The 18,318-nt window shown below is 45.6% G+C and overlaps 1 protein-coding gene across 10 annotated transcripts in view; it reads left to right on the top strand.

The window, feature by feature from the left end:
• Positions 1–18,318, top strand: part of plekha6 (pleckstrin homology domain containing, family A member 6) — a 67,262-nt gene that overhangs the window by 36,100 nt on the left and 12,844 nt on the right. For 7 of the 10 annotated variants that reach the window (XM_072383010.1, XM_072383003.1, XM_072383001.1 and 4 more), the window contains 12 exons: positions 713–1,189; positions 1,489–1,927; positions 2,125–2,211; positions 2,875–2,928; positions 5,017–5,088; positions 5,802–5,882; positions 9,028–9,177; positions 10,473–10,568; positions 11,454–11,565; positions 11,645–11,784; positions 13,143–13,310; positions 16,632–16,707. In XM_072383010.1, the coding sequence (XP_072239111.1) occupies positions 713–1,189; positions 1,489–1,927; positions 2,125–2,211; positions 2,875–2,928; positions 5,017–5,088; positions 5,802–5,882; positions 9,028–9,177; positions 10,473–10,568; positions 11,454–11,565; positions 11,645–11,784; positions 13,143–13,310; positions 16,632–16,707 (1,952 nt within the window). The remainder of the gene's footprint in view (positions 1–712; positions 1,190–1,488; positions 1,928–2,124; positions 2,212–2,874; positions 2,929–5,016; positions 5,089–5,801; positions 5,883–9,027; positions 9,178–10,472; positions 10,569–11,453; positions 11,566–11,644; positions 11,785–13,142; positions 13,311–16,631; positions 16,708–18,318) is intronic. The other 3 variants (XM_072383002.1, XM_072383004.1, XM_072383005.1) reach the window with 3 other exon arrangements.

Below are 18,318 nucleotides of genomic sequence, written 5' to 3'. Positions count from 1 at the left end.
TCAACACAGGAAACACAATCACAGAGGAGGACACACTTCTTCTTGGCAGGGCAGGCTATGACGCAGGTAACTTTCCCGCTGCATCTCTGTTGGACTCTGGTACTGCAGGAAGGCTATACTTCAGACACTGTGCTCAGGGGAGGGAGACGGACAGAAACCCCGTTGAGCTTTTTTCCCCCCACTGTAAACATTCGCAACTTTGGCACACACAGTGGCCTGTAAAGCATCAGCGCAAAATGAATTGCAAAACCAAAAACCTGCGGTCCATAAAGGTGTATTGCCCCGTGCATAGCGGACGGAACGGTTCAATATTTGGATCCCGACAGAGCACTCCATCCATTTAGTTTTGTTGTAGGAGGTGAGTAAAAGACAAGAGAACTGTGTTCATACCTAAACACAGCGTTGCAGCAGACGTGTGGTAGGACAGCACGAGCTGCAGGTACATGTTGTCTTGATTCTGATCCATGACCTGTGTCCACCGAAAGGGATGTTTACAACTCCTTGTTGGAATGAACAGGAAAGAGGAGAAGCTCTGCCACAGCACATCATTTGATTTGATATGTTGACAAAAAACATCCAAGAACACAAAGTGAGCTTGTTGAAGTGAAATGATTTTCCTGCTGTTCTGTTTCTAAAAGGAATCTCACTCCCTTTCTGCTCATGTAAAAGCAGAACTTCCTGTTGAACATTCTGTTTCCTTCTGACTTCACAGAACAAACCCAGACGCCACACATCACCTCAAACGCACCATGGAGACTGAGGCGCCTGGCCCACACAAACAACAGGAGCCCCTCGCACCAACCCACAACGGAGCTGGCAGCGGCCTGTCCCCCCATCCTAACCTGAATGGGGTCGAAAGCTCCAACACGAGCCCAGCCTACACAAGTCGGTCTAATCAAGAGCCGCAAAAGAGCGACAGAAGACGAGGAGGAACTCCAGAAGCGGGTGAAGTTCACCCAAACCCCACCAAAACCTTGAACAGCAGTAGCAACGCTCAGTCCTCCAGAAGTTACAGTGGCCATGATTGCATCCAGGAGCCCAAACATCAGCAGGAGAATGTGGTGTTCAGGAGGGGATTTGTGCCTAGGACAACACCAGAGAGGGTGGCCCAGAGAAAAAGCTCCATGGCCCAGCTGCAACAGTGGGTCAACCAGCGGCGGGGCATGACCTCTCAGGAGGACATCAACAGGTAGATCCATGGAGCCGTCCCTCTGCTTTGCATGATGCTTATTTCCCAGCTGTGTCAGAGTCATGGAGGAGGAGGCAGCTGTTGATTCTCCTCTTAACAGCTTTCCTTCTCCCACTCACACCCAGCTGAGTCTCCTGTGGGTTGTTCCAGTCATCAGTGCTCCCAGGAGGGCTGCACCATACTAAAGGGTGGGGGTGGGGGGTTGCACTAGGTGCACTGTGTGTATAATATTTTTTAACACAGTTCAGACGCTGTATTCATGAAACTCATCTCTCACAGCTCATTTCCTGTCCTCTCAGCCCTGCTCGTTACTACCCCCTCAGCAGAGGGGTCCCAGCAGACTTCTACAGGCACTCTGGGGGCTCACTCTACTTGGACGAGTTCCCTCTGTATCCAACAGGGGTACGACCGGACAGCATCTGCTCTGTGTCTCCTGTGGGGGGTCACGATCGACACTGGAGTGTGGAGCGGCGCTCACTGAGGGATGGGCCGCAGTTGCTCAGGGACCCCTGGGGGCCGCAGCACTATGGTGGAATGGAAACATCTATGAGACGCTTGTCCATCCAGCCTCGCTCCAGGTCTGTACCCAGGTCCCCGTCCTTGTCATCAGGGGGACCCTACTCTCCGGCTCGGTCACCTTCCAGCCACTTTGAACGATTTGCAGGCAGGATGAGGGAGGACGTGATCTATGCTGATCCCTTCACATACAGCCTCAGAAGATCCATTAGCTCACCAAAGGTCAGACAAGCTTAAAAGTCTGACCATTTTTAAACAGAATTTCTTGTAATATTGTTGTTGTTGATTTGTAGAACAGAATAGAAATGATAACTAGTGCAAGAAGAAGAAGAAGTGCTCGTTTTGTTTCACTAAAATGAAACCATTCATCCTGCCTCTGTTTGTGCCTTTTTCCATATTACCTTCCCTTGTCTCCTTAGTACGTGTACCCTGGTGATAGGAGGTCCTTAAGTCAAGGATTATACCACCACAGCTACCCCGTGTCCCCTTCCATCCACATGAAAACGGTACGTACTGTGGTACATGTTGAAGAAGACGTATGTGAAACTGGACTCACTCGTGCATCTGTTCTTCTGGCTCTTTGTTGTCACCTGTCCATGTCTCAATCTTCTACTTTCTCCTCTGCTGTACTAACCTGACACAAGCATTTCCCTCTGTGCACATGTAACTCAAAGTATGCTTGTCAGATCATGTGTCAGGCTCACAGCACATACAGAAATCCCATGGAGGATTTTTCTTCTTCACAGAACCACTGACCAGGTTCTAAGTTTGAGCTTCCTGGCAGTACCAGCAGCAGCTCCGACATCCATTCGGTTCTATCCCTGATTCTGTTTAGAAGCAGTCAGAGTCTGTTGGAGCAGCTGCTCCGCACATTCTGTGTGCCGCATACAGCTTCTCCATCATCGGCTTCCTTCTGACTGGGGGGGAGCTACGATGTGAGGGAGGAAATTAACTGAAATGCAGCTAGCACCCTTCTGAGGAGAAGCCTGGAACAATGTGACCTGGACAGGAGATGGAGACAATGAGGAAGAGTATGGCTGGAGACAGTTATTGAGTGGTGAAGTGAGTGTGTTTTAGTGTGACTGGCAGCTGCTGCTGCTGTCAGCTGCCAACATGTGAAGGTGTTCTGTTTGTGTGACTTCCATGTTTGTTGCTGCCGCTGGGCTCAGGAGGACTTATTAGACCTTCAGCTCCAGCGCAACCTGGACTACCTTGACCAGCAGGTAGGAGGACACATGGGGCCCCCCCACTGTTTCCCTGTCAGTGTCACTCCTTCCCTTCCTTTCCTTTCCTTTTCCACCTGTCCTGTCTCTTTCCTGATGATGTTTCCATCTAAACAAACTTGTTCCTGACACAGTTGCATTATTGTTCGGTCGTCAGGTCACAGGGGCAGGCATTCTCACATGAATGCTGGACAGTGCTGCAGGGTAGCTTCAGGTACTTTTAGATTTCCATGCTTTTACCTTGTACTTCTTCTGCTCTACATTTCAAAGAAGGATCTAGTACTTTCTGCATTCGGCTGACAAATGTAGTTATCTGATGGGTGGAGAATTTCAATAATGAATTAAAGCTGCAAGCAGTGTTGATCGGGCCCGAGCACGTGCGCACATTGGCGTGGGTGTTGGACGCCGGCCGACGCGCATGGCGCCACTGAGCCATTGAGCTCCGGCCAGACACGATATTCTTTAGATACGTAAGAGGTCATCAGCGTGGACGTGTGTGCCAAGTTTCACGACCTTGTGATGAGAATATGGTTTCCAACCACCAGGAGGTGGCGCTAGAGGTGAGTGTCAGTATGCGCATATGTACGCACTCAGGGCAGAGTCCTGGGCAAGCCTATGAAGTTCGGTGAAGATTGGACAATGTATGCAAAAGTTACTTTGTGTTTTGTGGCGAGCAGTAGCGAGTCGTCAAGGTTTGAGGGTCTTCCACGGACACACCCTTCAGACTTTGGAAAAGATTCTCCTAACTTTTAATCCCCCATGACTGAAGAGTAACCTGACCAAGTTTTAAACCGTTACCATTAAATGTGTGGGAGGAGTTTGATCCTATGCGAGATGTGGAAACAGTCAAAACGGCACTTTGCTTGTTCAAAATGGCCGACTTCCTGTGGACCCAGCGCCCTGACGTCCGAAGTCTTTTTTGTGTGGCTGGGCATGACGAAGGTGTGTACCGAATTTCATCTGCCTACGCAAATCTAACCCCAACGGCACGGGTATTTAGTACATTTCTAATGGGCGCTACAGAGTAATTTTGAAGCAACTCCACTAAAAACGTAAAGGCCACCAGGCCTGACGTGCCTGGCAAAATTGGTGAGTTTTGGCGCACGGGAAACGACCGAAAAGTGTGAAGCATAGAAAGAAAAAGAATAAACAAAGAAGAACAATAGGGCCTTCGCTGCTTGCAGCTCAAACAAACTTTGAACAAACAGCACATCACCAGGTTTCCAGCCTTTTTAGCCTCTGACATCTGACAGAGAGCAGCAGGTAGTCACAAAACACAGCTCCACAAAATAATGATTTTCCCTCCAAATTTCCCACCTAAGACCCACTCAGTGGGTCCACATGATGAGATTAACTGGATTATAGCTACAGTTGGGTTCTGCTCCTTATCTGAGGGTAATTATCCTTGGATATATGGCAGTGAATGAATGGAATCACTGGCACAAATCATGTCATACCCCGGTACCATAGGTGGCGCTGTACCCATTTCAGCTATCGCTAATAGAGACACTTCCTGTTGACGTCTTCACCACCAACAACAACAAACTCAGGCATTCAGAAAGATGGCGAACGCAGAGCGAGATGAAGCTGCGTCCCTCTCCATCTGTGATGAGCTGGTTATGGCACAGACGATGCACAACTGCGCATTCTCCATCGCGTTGTTTCTTTCTTTCTGACGGCGCCGACAACAACAGTAATATGACCAACTACAGTAACTCAGGTGCTGTGGTCACAGAGAACTTACTTCCAGTAAAGATACAGTGCATTCACAGGACCTTCCAGCAGAGCTGGTTCAGACTGGGAGCTCGGTGGTGTTTGACAGGAAACATGATAGCAGAGGCATTCAGACTACAAGCTGCTCTTCATCATTGTCCTCCCAGCATCTTTCATCACATTTATCACATTTCAGAATGCATGAGTGCAGCATCATTCTAGTGTCACCCTTTGAGAATGATATGACACACTGCTGGGGAAACCCAACCAACACACACCACTGGCAGCAGTTTGACTTCCGAATAAAGAGCAGGAGCTAAGAGGGGAATGTTCCTGTCTGCACTCTGATGTTTGATGTGGATCTTTCTTTCACAGGTTCCTCCTTTCCATGAAGCCTACAGCAGAGAACTGCATCCTACACTGAAACTCAATGAGATTGAAACCAGTGTAAGAGACTACAAGCACATCTTTATTCTTCCAGATACAAAATATGTGCGTACATCTGGAAAGTTCCTCCATTTGGTCTGTGCAGAGGACTCCCTCAGATCAGTGGAGAGGGTAGTTGCTGAGCTCTGCACTGTGCTGTCCTCAGCTCCATTCTGGAGGTTTGGGACAAACTGAAGCTGCTCCGCTCTGTGTACAAAGTCAAGTAATGCTGTACGAATGTTTTTATTAATATTTTGAAGTCTCATTCAAATAAACATGCATAAGTGTGGTCATCCACATTCTGCTGGCTTCACACCTTGAAGTGTGTCAGTTGTCTGTTGGAGATGAAGATGTTGGTTTAGTTTCTGGGATGTGATGTGTCGGGACCTTTGCAGAGGGCCTGTGTACCACAGCTCTCAGCATCGCTACATGAAGTATGGTGGCAGTTCTGGGCTGCTTCTCAGCAGCACAGAAAGGCTTATGTTAGTTGCTATTGTATTTCTGTAATTGTCATGGTCACACAGGCAGCCAATCAAGCAAATTGAAAAGGCTGAAGCCCCTAGACCTGGCCCTCAGCAGCACGTCTGTGGCGGCAACAGTGCCTCACATGGATCCTGCTGTTCATATACCCCTGGCCCTATGCTGTATGCACTTCCATTGCTGTGCTCTTGCCTTTACTCTTCCTCCCTGTTGTTACCAGGATACATTATCACATGATGTTGTGTGTGACGCAGAAACTTCTGGGGCGACTGTGTGAGCAGAGCCGAATTTTGAAAGACCACGAGGCTGTCGTCCACAGGCTGAGAATGGACAAGGTATGTTCTTAAAGCAGTTCCATGATGCAGTGGAATTGTGTTTATAAGGCAAACCCTAACACTGGACATTATAAAATGGCTGGCTAGATGTCACGTTAGGTTTTGGAGCATGGCGTAGTGAAGTTAGGACCCGGAATCAGATATTCCAACAAAAACACTTGATTTATTAGAATAGTCCAACAAAAAGTGCGGCTGAGCTGGTACAACTTTGACTAAAAAACAAAAACCTTACTATGACTGTGGAAGAAACACAAGGACACACCTGACTTGACATGTGATCAGTGACAGTGAGGATCTGGCAAAGTGCCTGAGAAGGACCTGGGGCCTCATGTACAAAGGGTGCGTACACACAAAAAAGTGGCGTACGCTCTTTTTCATGTCAACGATCAGATGTATCAAGAGCGAAATGACCGTGGAAATGTGCGGTGCCTCACACCAACTTCATGGCTGCGTACGCACTTTTCTACAGCTGTTGATTCTTTGGCGACACTTAGAGGTGATGTTGGGAAACTGTTATAATAAATAAAGTCTGAGGACACTATTTGTCCTCAGAATGAGTGATTTGCACATTTGAGACACATGAACAATTAAGACTGACGAACAAATAACACGTGTCTGAAATTACACGAGTGGATAGGGGTGGGCGATATGTCAAAAAAATCATATCACGATTTTTAAAAAATAAAATCCCAATTTCGATTTTATCACAATCTTGAAAAGTGAAAAACAGACAGTGTTGCAGAAGTATTTTCGGCTGGGCAGCTCGTACCGCGGGTCAACTACTTGAAGCAGACGTTCGAACCCCTCCTTTTATACCGTCTTGAACGGTACCATATCTTTTGCAAGATAAAAGGTAACTGCTTCTGTTACCTCTTTCTATCACTTTGTCATACGGAGTGCCTTTGTCAAATGCCTGTGTTAATGTTGTCTGTTTTGGTCTTAGCTAGCTGCTGCCTCCTCTGCGGTGCCGGTGCCGCCGGGCCCCTCGCTGTTTGGCTCTCAGCATACTGTTTGGGATGCTTCCTCTTCAAGTGATTGAACAGGTTTCGTCGTGTTGCCACCCTACGTGCGAACCGTTTCTGTGCAAACTTTGCAAATTACATTTGCTTGCGCTTGATCATTTGCAGAAAATTCAAACCAATTCCATATAATGGAGGTGGAATTTTTTTTAGCGACCAAGAAAGTGCGTCACTGCCCATAATTCGCTGTGATTGGTCGGTCAGGTTGACGACGTAATACGTCTGGTGCGTCCGCGCATCAGCATAGAACTGCAATTTATAGAATGTGCCCGAGATGATCCCACGGTCTCTGCAGTTTGACAGATTGTTACAGATCTTCTTCATGTTGCAATCGTTCACGATTTAATATCGTCATATCGCCCTCCCCTACGAGTGGATATAAAAGCATGCGCAAAGTGTTGCAGTGCATACCATTAAAAACAATGGCTGCTTTGGCGGTATTGGAAGACATTGTAAATGGTGCAATTGGAAGAGAGCGTGTGTTCAGAGACTGAGAGGATTTGCTGCGGCCAGCGCTGGAGCACAACATAGCGAGGAGCCATGCGCTGCTTGTGACACAGGTGATGTGCACGCTGGGGTTTCAGCAACCGGGGCATTCCAGAGGGAGCTGGCCAACCGATTGGGAATGTGCCAGTCGACCCTGAGCCGAGCCATGCCAGCCTCGTGGGACGGAATTATCTGCATCTCAGCAGGTATATCAAATTCCCACAATGCAGATGAACAGGCCAACATTGAAGCACAATTTGAAGCGAGAGCCGGTTTTCCTAATGTATTCGGAGCTACCACACACAGTGCTATAAATGGCCATCACATGATGAATTTGTATATCAACAGGAAACATTTTCAGTCCATCAATGTACAGATCGTATGTGATGCGCAAATGCTTTGTGGGGGTGGCCTGGTTCAACGCACGATTCATACATTCAGTAACAGCATTGTTGGGAACAGACTACAAGCTGGCACTGTGGGTGATGGGTGGCTTCTTGGTGAGTAACTTTATTCGTGTAATTGTCCTAATATTATTCCCCGTGACATGCATTGAGCATGTGCCCCCCCAATTTCTGTCCCGTCTTCATGGCATCATCGTTGGTGGTTAAAGTTAGTAACTTGCTGTTTTTTGCTGGTTAAACAACAGCTTAAGATCTTTCTAACAAGCCCCTGATCATCTCTGTGTGCAAATGTTACACTTCAGCGGTGGGCAGCCAGTCTCCGCTTCACATCCACCTTAATATCGGACCACTTCTTTTTCACTTCTGCTTTTGTGTGCTTCTCAGACCCCACAGCATTAAAGGCCACACATTGATACATCCGGATATTTTTGTACGTTGGACGGCATTTTGGTTTGAGCGTACGCCATGTTTCTGTAGGAAATCCATGCAAGTCTTTGTACATGAGGCCCCTGGAAACTAAATACTGAGGAGGGTGATTGGTGATGGAGTGCAGCTGAGGGGAAAAGCACAGGTGAAGTGAGTGAATCTGATGGCAGGGCAAGAGAAACTAAGGAAAACATGGCAAAAACTAAAGACTAACCAGAAACTTAACATAACAAAACTAACTGACGTGACACTAGATGTATTAGCTTTGAACCATCACCCAGCTAATTGCCTGACATGTGTCCTCCTTGGATGGCAGAATTGAAATGTGGCACCTCCGCAGATCTGGAAACACACCGGCCCCGAGAATCAGGTTTATGCTGGGTGGGTTGAATGTTAACCACTTCATACTGTGGTTGTTAGGAACTGTAGCTTAGGGTTAGGGTAGGTAATGAAGCCACTCTCTGTAGTAACACACATCCTGTAGAGAGCCAGCACAGCACTGTGGAGGTTTTAGGTTGCACACCTACTCAGAGAACTGAAGTTCTGAAAGTCACTTAATTTAGTGCAGAGCTGATAGAGTTCAGATCAGCAGCTCTGCTCATAAACTCAGAAATAGGAACATTTGATTTGTTCTCTATGTTCTGTTGTGAAAGGAGTCCTGTTTTTATATACAGTGTTCCAGCTGTTTTTGGATTGGGATGTAACTTTGTTTGGAAAGATCAGGTGTTATTTCCCAACAGAATGAAACCATAATGAAGTGTTAAACAACTGCACCATGTCACATGTCTTTCTTGCTCTGACTGTTCCCAGGACAGCCTAGAGGAAGAACTGGTGGCAACTCATCAGGAGATGGAGCTTTACCGTAACCAGCCTGTAATCATAGAGAAGCTGCAGTTCCGGAAGGAAACTCAGCAGAACCAGCTCATTAACATCAGAGGGGAGCTCTCCCAGGCCTCCAGTGTAAGACAGTGCTTATCTGTGCACATTGCAGCCCCACTAATTTAAAGCCCTAAAGCTAAATTCAAGCAAATGCCCACAATTACTGCTGAATAAACTCATGGTGCCAGTGGAAAGAAAACACTTGTGGTGTCCCAGCATGATGCTGCCATCACCATGTTTGCCTGTAACGCTCTCCCATCTTTCCGATGGAATTTGTATCTCCTTCGTATGTCCATTGTCAAACAAAAAGGTTGTAGGTCAGACAAGCCACTCATCCCACATGTCTCAGCTTGGCTGGGAGCCATAACTGGGAAGTCTTTTGTTTGCAGATGCCTTCTATTCTTCTACTATGGAGGCAGCTACTTGTATCCTTGCTCAGATTAATGGCAGTGCTGACTATTGGGTCTGTGGACGAATCCTCAGCCCGTTGTGTGACCTTTATGAAAGCAGCTGTGTGGCTTCTTTATTATGTCTAATGAATTCGGCTGTAGCTCAGGAGGAAGAGCAGTCGCCCACCAATCGGAAGGTCGGTGGTTCGACTCTGGCTTCCCCGGCTACATGTCGAAGTGTCCTTGGGCAAGACACTGAACCCCACGTTGCCCCCCCAGTGTATCATTGGGGGTATGAATGTGTGTATGAATGATTAGAAAGCACATAGTTATGTGTATCTTAAGACGTGCTGTATGAGTGTGTGTGAGTGGGGTGAATGCGGCATGTAATGAAGCGCTTTGAGTGGTCAGTTAGACTAGAAAAGCGCTATACAAGTACAAGTCCATTTACCAAGTACACTCAGGTGGACCAGTTTTATAAGTATGTTGAGGTTCACGGATGGCTGTGGAGTTGAGGGGTCTGGTTCCCCACATAAATGGGGCATTTTATGATGAACGCCATCAAAAGCCAACAAAAATGTCAGTAAACCGATGAGGGGCTGGAGACCAAAGTTGTGAACTGCCTGTATCTGCCTGATGCCTCCAGGTGCTCCAGGACAGTTTCAGGCCCGGGAGAGTGCAGAACAAAAGTCAGTGAACTTCCGAAGGTCTCTCCCGAAGTTTTAAGATTGACAAACTTCTCTACAGTTGTTTTAAAGACAAAACAAACAAGCTGTCACTGCTTTGGCATTGTGGAATATTGTGCGCAGGCTAAAAAAAGAACTGAATCAATTTAAAGTGAATCTGGAACATCATAACATGTGGGAAAACTCCATCAGTGCTGTACAGTGAGGACAGAAGCTGACACTTTGCTTCTTGTTTATGCAGTTCATTTTTAATCTGACTAAACCATTCATGATGGAGTGCATTTATTTCTTCCTCTGTCAGGCTTTAACCACCATTCGTATGGAGTTTGATGCTTTAGAGGACGAGGCCAATGCAATCCATGGAGATCTGTGGGAACAACTGAATGCTGGAGGACAGGTAACACATCAAAATATAATTTTCTCTGTTCAGGTGATAGCTGCATCTGAATGATGCTCCTGCTATTGAAAATGTTCTGGTAACAAAGGGAATGAACACAGACTCGGGTGATGAGCCTCGTGGTATAATGAGATGAAGGCATCTCATGCAGTCATGTGAACATGTCATGGGAACTGTTGACATATGCAAACAGCCACACATTTGATCCTCTTTGATACAATACCAACTATTTAAAGGAGGGACCAAAAGAAACAAGAAAATCAGTTCTCCATTTCACAATAATATCAACATGTGAAATGTTCTTCTGTGAAAAAATGAGCAAACCCTCAGCCTCAGCAGCAGAACCGGGGTGCTTTCCATCAGTATTTTTTCACTTGAAAGGCTTCTCTGGATGTATTCCCTGTTTGAAATCCCCCTGAAACCTTTCAGTAGTTCTTTTTCTTCACTTATCCTCTGAATTTACTTCCCTTTCTACTCTTTACTGCCTCACATTATCTACGACAATGTTGTGACCATGCATAATCTATGTCATTTATGATAATAATACTTAGTGTTACTATGATATATGATGATAATCAAATATAATAATAATGATAATAGTTTATGACAGAGTGAATGCACAATAACTAATAAATGAACCACAGGCACCTCGGCCATGGACTGGACATGTTACTTTCTATTTTCATGAAACTGAAACTTTTGTTTTAATTTAAACTTAGAGAATGATTTAGTCCACAAAATGTCAATTTTATTCAGTCTATCACCTGTCTGCAGTTTTTTCCTTTCTCACATGATTCATAAAGAGCTCTCTTTCATCGGTTTTATTTCTTCTGATAGAAAGCAGGTCACCCTTCTTCTTCTTGCTTTGTCGTAATCTCTTTTCAGAGTGAACTAGTTCGTAGACATATCCAGAAAGAGTTTTGGAGAGTCCAGGATGTCTTGGAGGGACTTCACAAGAGTAACTCCTCCAGAGGCACTGATACAGCTAAGCACAGAGGTAAAAAGCCTGTTTGATGTGTTTTGTGTGCTCTCACACCCTGTGGCTGTCTCACCACTTTTCTTTCTTCCTCTCACAGTTGCCAGCGGTGCATCTGGTTCCTTTAGCACCAATAGTCCAGCCAGTCCCCTGAGCTCAGTAAGCCTAACCAGCCCACTTAGCCCCTTCTCCCCAGTGCCAGGCTGCCAAGCCTCCCCCACCAAACAGCTGGGCCCAGAGGTAAGCACCGGACACACCCAGCCGGGGGTTATCCCCAGTCCAGATCCTAGCCCATGTTCAGAAGCTAGTGTCAACCCAGAAGTGTGTAGAAGTTCAAGCTTCTGGCCTCATCCAAGATCACATCTTGTACTTTTTTTTAAATGTGATTCTAAGCCTGAGAGTAGACGCAAAACCTACTGGGAGCCTGACCTAACCTCACATGCAGAAGATATCAGTTCTATTTTTTAGGCTTGTGGGACTGACGAACACAGCTTTCCTCTGCCCATCCTCACTCTTCAGAACCTCAGGGAGTCCTTAGGTAGCTTATACCCTGTAGTAGAGGAAATAAACAAAAGCATCTGTTGCAGAAAGAGCCCAAACCTTTATCAGCATCTAAACCCTGACAAAGGCAGAGCAGGGGACCAGATCCGTTTTCTCAATGTATCACACCAGAACACCAAGCATACCAAGCACTCTTCAGACTCAGTCCAAACCTACTCTGATAATCAGGGGCTCAGTTGGTTAACCTCAAATGGTTGCAGCAAAGAAGTCTGGAAGTTTGGATTTGGAAAATATTTCCATCCACAGCACCACTCAGCAGAGTACCAGGATGGCCACAGAAAATTCTCTGCTCCTGAATCCCAGATCCTTCTGCTTCAGAACTCCTGTTGGACTGACATTTTGTCAGATCTCTACACACTCTCGGCCTCTTGTTGCAGACGTGCTGGCCATGAGAACCAACGTGATGAGCAGCTAGCTCCTCAGTCATTTTGTCTCACAGAGGCAGCTGCTGGGCCACTAACCTTCTCTGACAGTCAGGGGCAGCCTGGCATCGATCCACAGATCCATATTGTAACACAGCCTAACTCAGCCAGTAGTCATTCAGGCAGTGCTCATGCAAACCCATTTTAAAGATAAGTCGACTCCTAGCTGGCATCAATTATTTGAAGACTATAATCAGTAGTCTCGTGAAAACAGGGACACCATATGGCTCGGATTGTTGACATTTTATTTGGAAATTCCTGAACACCAATTTTCTTCCCCATTTGTTATGATACCTGCTGTGGACTGTGGGTTTGCTCTGCTCATTAGATGACAGAAATCTTTTGATAAAGATGATACTCCCATAATGGCAGAAGAAGTGATGGATGAAAGGTTCTGGCCTTCTCAGAGAACATTTTGTATACTCTCTGGCTTTATGAATTCACTGTTAAAGCACCATGAGATTCTTGGAAACAGGAGCCCTTTCATAAATCATTTCTATGAGTTCTTTCTGCTCTGCACTTTACCTGGCTTGTTATTCTCCTGATGTGCGGGACTCTCCTCCTCCTGTCCCTTCTCTACCTCCTTTCTCACACCCTCTCCCTTATGGGATCTAGGAAAGTGTTCCTCCAAGGCCTCCCCTCCCCAAGTCATATTACCTATTGGAGTCCTCCCCCACCTTTCCTCCCTCCATCCCCCCCTTGCCTTTTGACAGCACCGCTTGGCTGCGCAACCTGGGCCTTGATGATGGTTACCTTGACCATGAAGATTCTTACATCAGAAAGGTATATCAGCATTTCTGCCTCTGTTCTTCCCTTCCATCACTTAGTCATTACTTTTGTCTTGTACCACCTTTTGAAAATATTACTTTGAGCCTAACAAGCCAACACAGGCCATTCATCCCATCAAACTCCACACGCCTACTCATTTTTTGCATCCCCATTTGTTCCAGTGCTCCACCTCTGCCTCTAAGGGCTCTGTCTCACCATATCAGACAGTATTTGACCTCCAGAACTTTCCTCTTCTACAAGAGGCTTGTGTTAATTTTTCTTTCATTTAACTGTAAATTTCCCTGCTTCAAAAGCAGGGTAAGTGCTTCTGTAAATCTTCTCTTTCTTGCTGAAGATTAGCATGAGTATGGATGCTCGTTGGAGAGTTCTTTGGAGTCATGTAGTTACTGTGCTTGATACTGTAAATTCACTCTTGCATTCTCATTAAAAAAGTTGTGCTGTAAGCTGTGCACTAACCTCTGTCACCCTTACAAAGTCATGGGAAGACATTTATAAATTCTTAGTCTTGTTTCATGCCTACTAACCTTGTGTCATCTCTGGGGTGGCCTGGTTTATACACCTGGATCAATGAGAGGCTATTGTCAAGACAGTTTGTAACTAGCCAGCAGCGCAGTAAAGGTGCAAGCGACGTAACAGTGCAATGCATTATGGGGTAGCACCGTCATGTTGTGGAGCCGCAACCCAAACAAAGCCCTTGATACTGTAGGCGCTGCTCACTGTGTCTTGCTGCACTATGATTCTGTTTTAACAGAGAAACATTTAAAATAGACTAAATAATGAACTCTGTCAGAGGTGTAAATGTAGTGTAGAAGTGTAATGACAATTTAAAAAATGTTTTTGTGGATCAATATCAATAATAACAACTCTAAAGTTTCCAACACAACTAGTTTCAGTAAAATTAAAGGATTTTTTTTCTTAGATACCTTCACATGTATTTGTAACAAATGTGTTGCAGTTGCCATATACATGCCAGGCTTTTAAACTCACATTATAAGGCATTGTTTTTATTGACTTTAATAATGGAGATTTTCACATAACAGTACAAGCTGAACTGTGTGAAAAGCACTGCGGAAATCAAAGAACATGATCGTCACAGTGCTGTCTGGTTTGTCAGGATAAACGCAGGCTTGCTAAAGCAGATCGATGATGGCATCTTCAGCTACCGGTCTGTAGATGGAGCAGTTTGTTGATTAAGATGTCTGGAATGATTGTATTGAACGCTGAGCTCCGCTGGTTCACCAGATAACCATTTATGCAGGGTTATGGTGACAGCGTCCTCCATGGACTGGCTCTGTAGGTGAGATGGTGGGGGTCAAAGGAGGGAGGAAGGCACTCCCTGATGTGTTGGAAAACCATGTTGCACAGTTATTTGCCAGTTCTGTTTTAATCACTTTGACTGCTGATGCCAGTATGCAGAGGATGACTGGCTTTGTCCAAAATGGCCAGCAGTTTGTCCAGTGCTCTCTTCTCTGTAACTGTCACCAGAGTCCAGCTTCATACTGACCACAGAGCAAGTCTTCCTGATCAGCTCGTCCACACTTGATCGGTTCTTCTTTGATGTGCTGCCACCCCAGCACACCACAGCGTAAAAAGGGATGCTGGCAACGACAGACTGGTAAAACAGCCACAGGAGTTTCTTGTAGATGTTAAACCTGCTTTGTGTTGCTTGTCCAGTCCGGCTTGTTGTCTAGCTAAAGCCTGTTGTCCTTGTAGGTGTCTACAATCTGAACTGGTTTGGTTTGGACTTCCTAAAGTCCATCGACCAGCTCCTTAGACTTTGAGGTGTTGAGCTGTAGATTGCTCATGTGGCACCTAACAACAAAGTTCCTCACTAGACTCCTAGACTTCTCTTCTTGGTCATCCCTGATACACCCCATGATTCTTGTGTCATCTGTGAACTTCTGAATGTGACATGATTCAGAGTTGCAGCAGAGGTCTGAGGTGTACAGTGTGAAGAGGAGAGGGGTGCTTCTGTGCTGCTGACCACAGCATCAGATGTGATATCCTTCCTGCCTCACCCATGTTTTTTTCTTATTAGGATAACAGCGTACAGTCTTAGCAGGGGCAACCACGTCCACACAGAAGTTGAGATAATCTGTTCGACAATGTGTCAGTCCCTCTATGCCCTCACCATGTGGACACATGTGGAGCACGTCCCAGTCTGTGGGTTCATAACAGTCTCTCAGGGCGCCCTCCATTTCAGGAGTCCATCTCCTGATGGAGCGTGTGGTGACAGGCTGTATTCTAACCGGGGGGTGTACTGTGGCTATCGGCTGTCACTTGGAACAGGTAGCCAAAAAGCTACCTTCCGAACTGATGAGTTGGCAACACTGGAATAAAAGCTGTGAGATCTTTTTTCGGAGAAAATCTAGGGTTTGTTCCTTTTTCCAGAATAAACCCTGCCGCATCAAACCTGCTGCTTTTTCACTTTGATGCTTTTTCATTGCAGTAACTTTGAATGTGTTTATTCTTAAAGTGTTGAGAAAGTGAGTGCTGAATCAAACTCTGGCCCAGATCGGAGTTTTGTTTTCCCAACAGTCTCAAAAACACAGCTACTTGAATAACGCAGGTGAACTCTTTCAATAATCAACATGGATGGAAACTCACAGCCAACATTCAGCGGGCTGGTTGCTGACACATTCGTCAGTTACTTAAACAGGATGACACCATCTATTGCTGAAAAACTGTCCCTCTTACCACTCTGTTGTCTCTCTCTGCCATTTCATCTAAAAGCGGGGTAGTTGGGCATTGGTGTCCGGTACATAAGCAATGTTTTGATTAAACATTCCCATAATCCCTCTGTATCCTCATGAGCAATCCAAGCTCATTTGTTTTATTTACAAGTGATCTGACATTTTCAATTAGGATTCAGGGTTTAAATTTTCTCCACCTCTTTGTGCATCTTCCTCCAGCCTGACATTCACAGTGTTTCCTCTATAAATGGTAAATGGATGGCAATAATATTGTGCTTTTGTTGTCTCTTTGATAGCTCTTTTACACCACAAGCCACATTCACCTACTTATACAGCACTTTGCTTCAAAGCTCAGTCTCAGTATGAGAATTCATTCCGGCAGCACAGGTTAAAAACCAGTGCAGAACAAACTCTCAAAGGTTTTTCCAAAGAAACGCTCCGTGGAAAATCTCTACAAAGTACACACAATATGATCAGAGCTGCTACGACGTGGTACCACTATGGTGCGGCACACTATCTAATGCATTCTAATTATTGTGAAACATCCTGGTAAAGCAACTGTTTTGGAAATGTACTGTAATTTCGTGTTACTTTCATGACAAATAATATTTCTGTATTGCAGTCCAAGAATGGAGAGCAAAGCAATATAAGAGATGTGCAGGAGCAGCTTCAGGACAAACAGCCTTCCACAAATAAAGGTACAACGATCTCATTTCATAGTTCATGTTATGATCAGATACTGGTAGGACTGGAACAGAACACAAAGCACTGGTGACTCTCATCCTTACAGCTGTTAGTACGCATAAAAAGGCATACCTGGTTCAATTCCAAATGATGTCCTTTGATGTCATTTCATCATTGACAGTGAAACTTAAAGGATGTATCAAATTGTTGATTCAGAATTCAGGGGTCTGTACTATGAAGCAGGATTAGTGGCTTGGTGAGATAACTTCAGATTCAGTATCCGCAAGTTGGTTCACGTCTTACCGGATTGTATCACCATGGCAACCTATCCTAGAGACACTATATCGCCAAAAGTATTCTCTCATCTGCCTTTACGTATATGAACTTAAATGACATCCCATCCTTAATCCGTAGGGTTTAATATGACGTTGGCCCACCCTTTGCAGCTATAACAGCTTCAACTCTTCTGGGCAAGCTTTCCACAAGGTTTAGGAGTGGCTCATCCATGTCTTTATGGACCTTGCTTTGTGCACAGGTGCGCAGTCATGTTGGAACAGAAGGGGCCATCCCCAAACTGTTTCCACAGAGTTGGGAGCATGAAATTCTTCCTTTCAGTGGAACTAAGGGGCCAAGCCCAGCTCCTGAAAAACAGCCCCACATCATCATCCCCCCTCCACTAAACTTTACACTTGGCACAATGCAGTCAGACAAGTACCGTTCCCCTGGCAACCGCCAATCCAGACGCCTCCATCAGATTGCCAGATGGAGAAGCGTGATTTGTCCCTCCAGAGATCGCGTCTCCATTGCTCTAGAGTCCAGTGGCGGCGTGTTTTACACCACTGCATCCGACTCTTTGCATTGCACTTGGTGATGTATGGCTTGGATGCAGTTACCATGGAAACCCATTCCACGAAGCTCTCTATGCTCTGTTCTTGAGCTAATCTGTAGGCCACATGAAGTTTGGAGGTCTGCAGTGATTGACTCAGCAGAGAGTTGGTGACCACAATGCGCCTCAGCATCCGCTGACCCCGCTCTGTCATTTTATGTGGCCGACCACTTCGTGGCTGAGTTGCTGTCGGTTCCAATCGCTTCCACTTTGTTATAATACCACTGACAGCTGACTGTGGAACATTTAGCAGCGAGGAAATTTCCCGACTGGACTTGTTGCACAGGTGGCATCCTGTCAGGGTACCATGCTGGAGTTCACTGAGCTCCTGAGAGCGACCCGTTCTTTCACACATGTTTGTAGAAGCAGTCTGAGGTGCTTGGATTTATTCACCTGTGGCCATGGAAGTGACTGGAAATGTACGTTTTCCTAATAAGAGATCAACATCTGAAAAAGCATTGCCTCCTGACCAATCAATTCTCTTTGAAAATGAAAAAGTAAGATACATCAATGTGTGGACACCTGGAGAGTTATTTTCCAAGTCTGACTAGATTCAAAGAGCAACTCTGCTGTTTAATTTTCACTCAGAAGCATCTTTATAAGAGCTATGTCATCAGGAGGGAGTGCTTATCTAACTTTAAACAGAGACTGATTTCTATTCAATTTCTTGCTGCTGACTTTTAAAGACATTAATTTACATTAATTCTGTTCATTTTTAGAATGATCACTACATATTTCC

Source organism: Leuresthes tenuis, unplaced genomic scaffold (assembly GCF_036924035.1).
Source record: "Leuresthes tenuis unplaced genomic scaffold, fLeuTen1.0.hap1 SCAF_3, whole genome shotgun sequence".
In the NCBI taxonomy this organism is placed as follows: Eukaryota; Metazoa; Chordata; class Actinopteri; order Atheriniformes; family Atherinopsidae; genus Leuresthes; species Leuresthes tenuis.
Note: the sequence above shows the minus strand (reverse complement) of the source record. Positions and strands in the feature narration are given on the sequence as shown.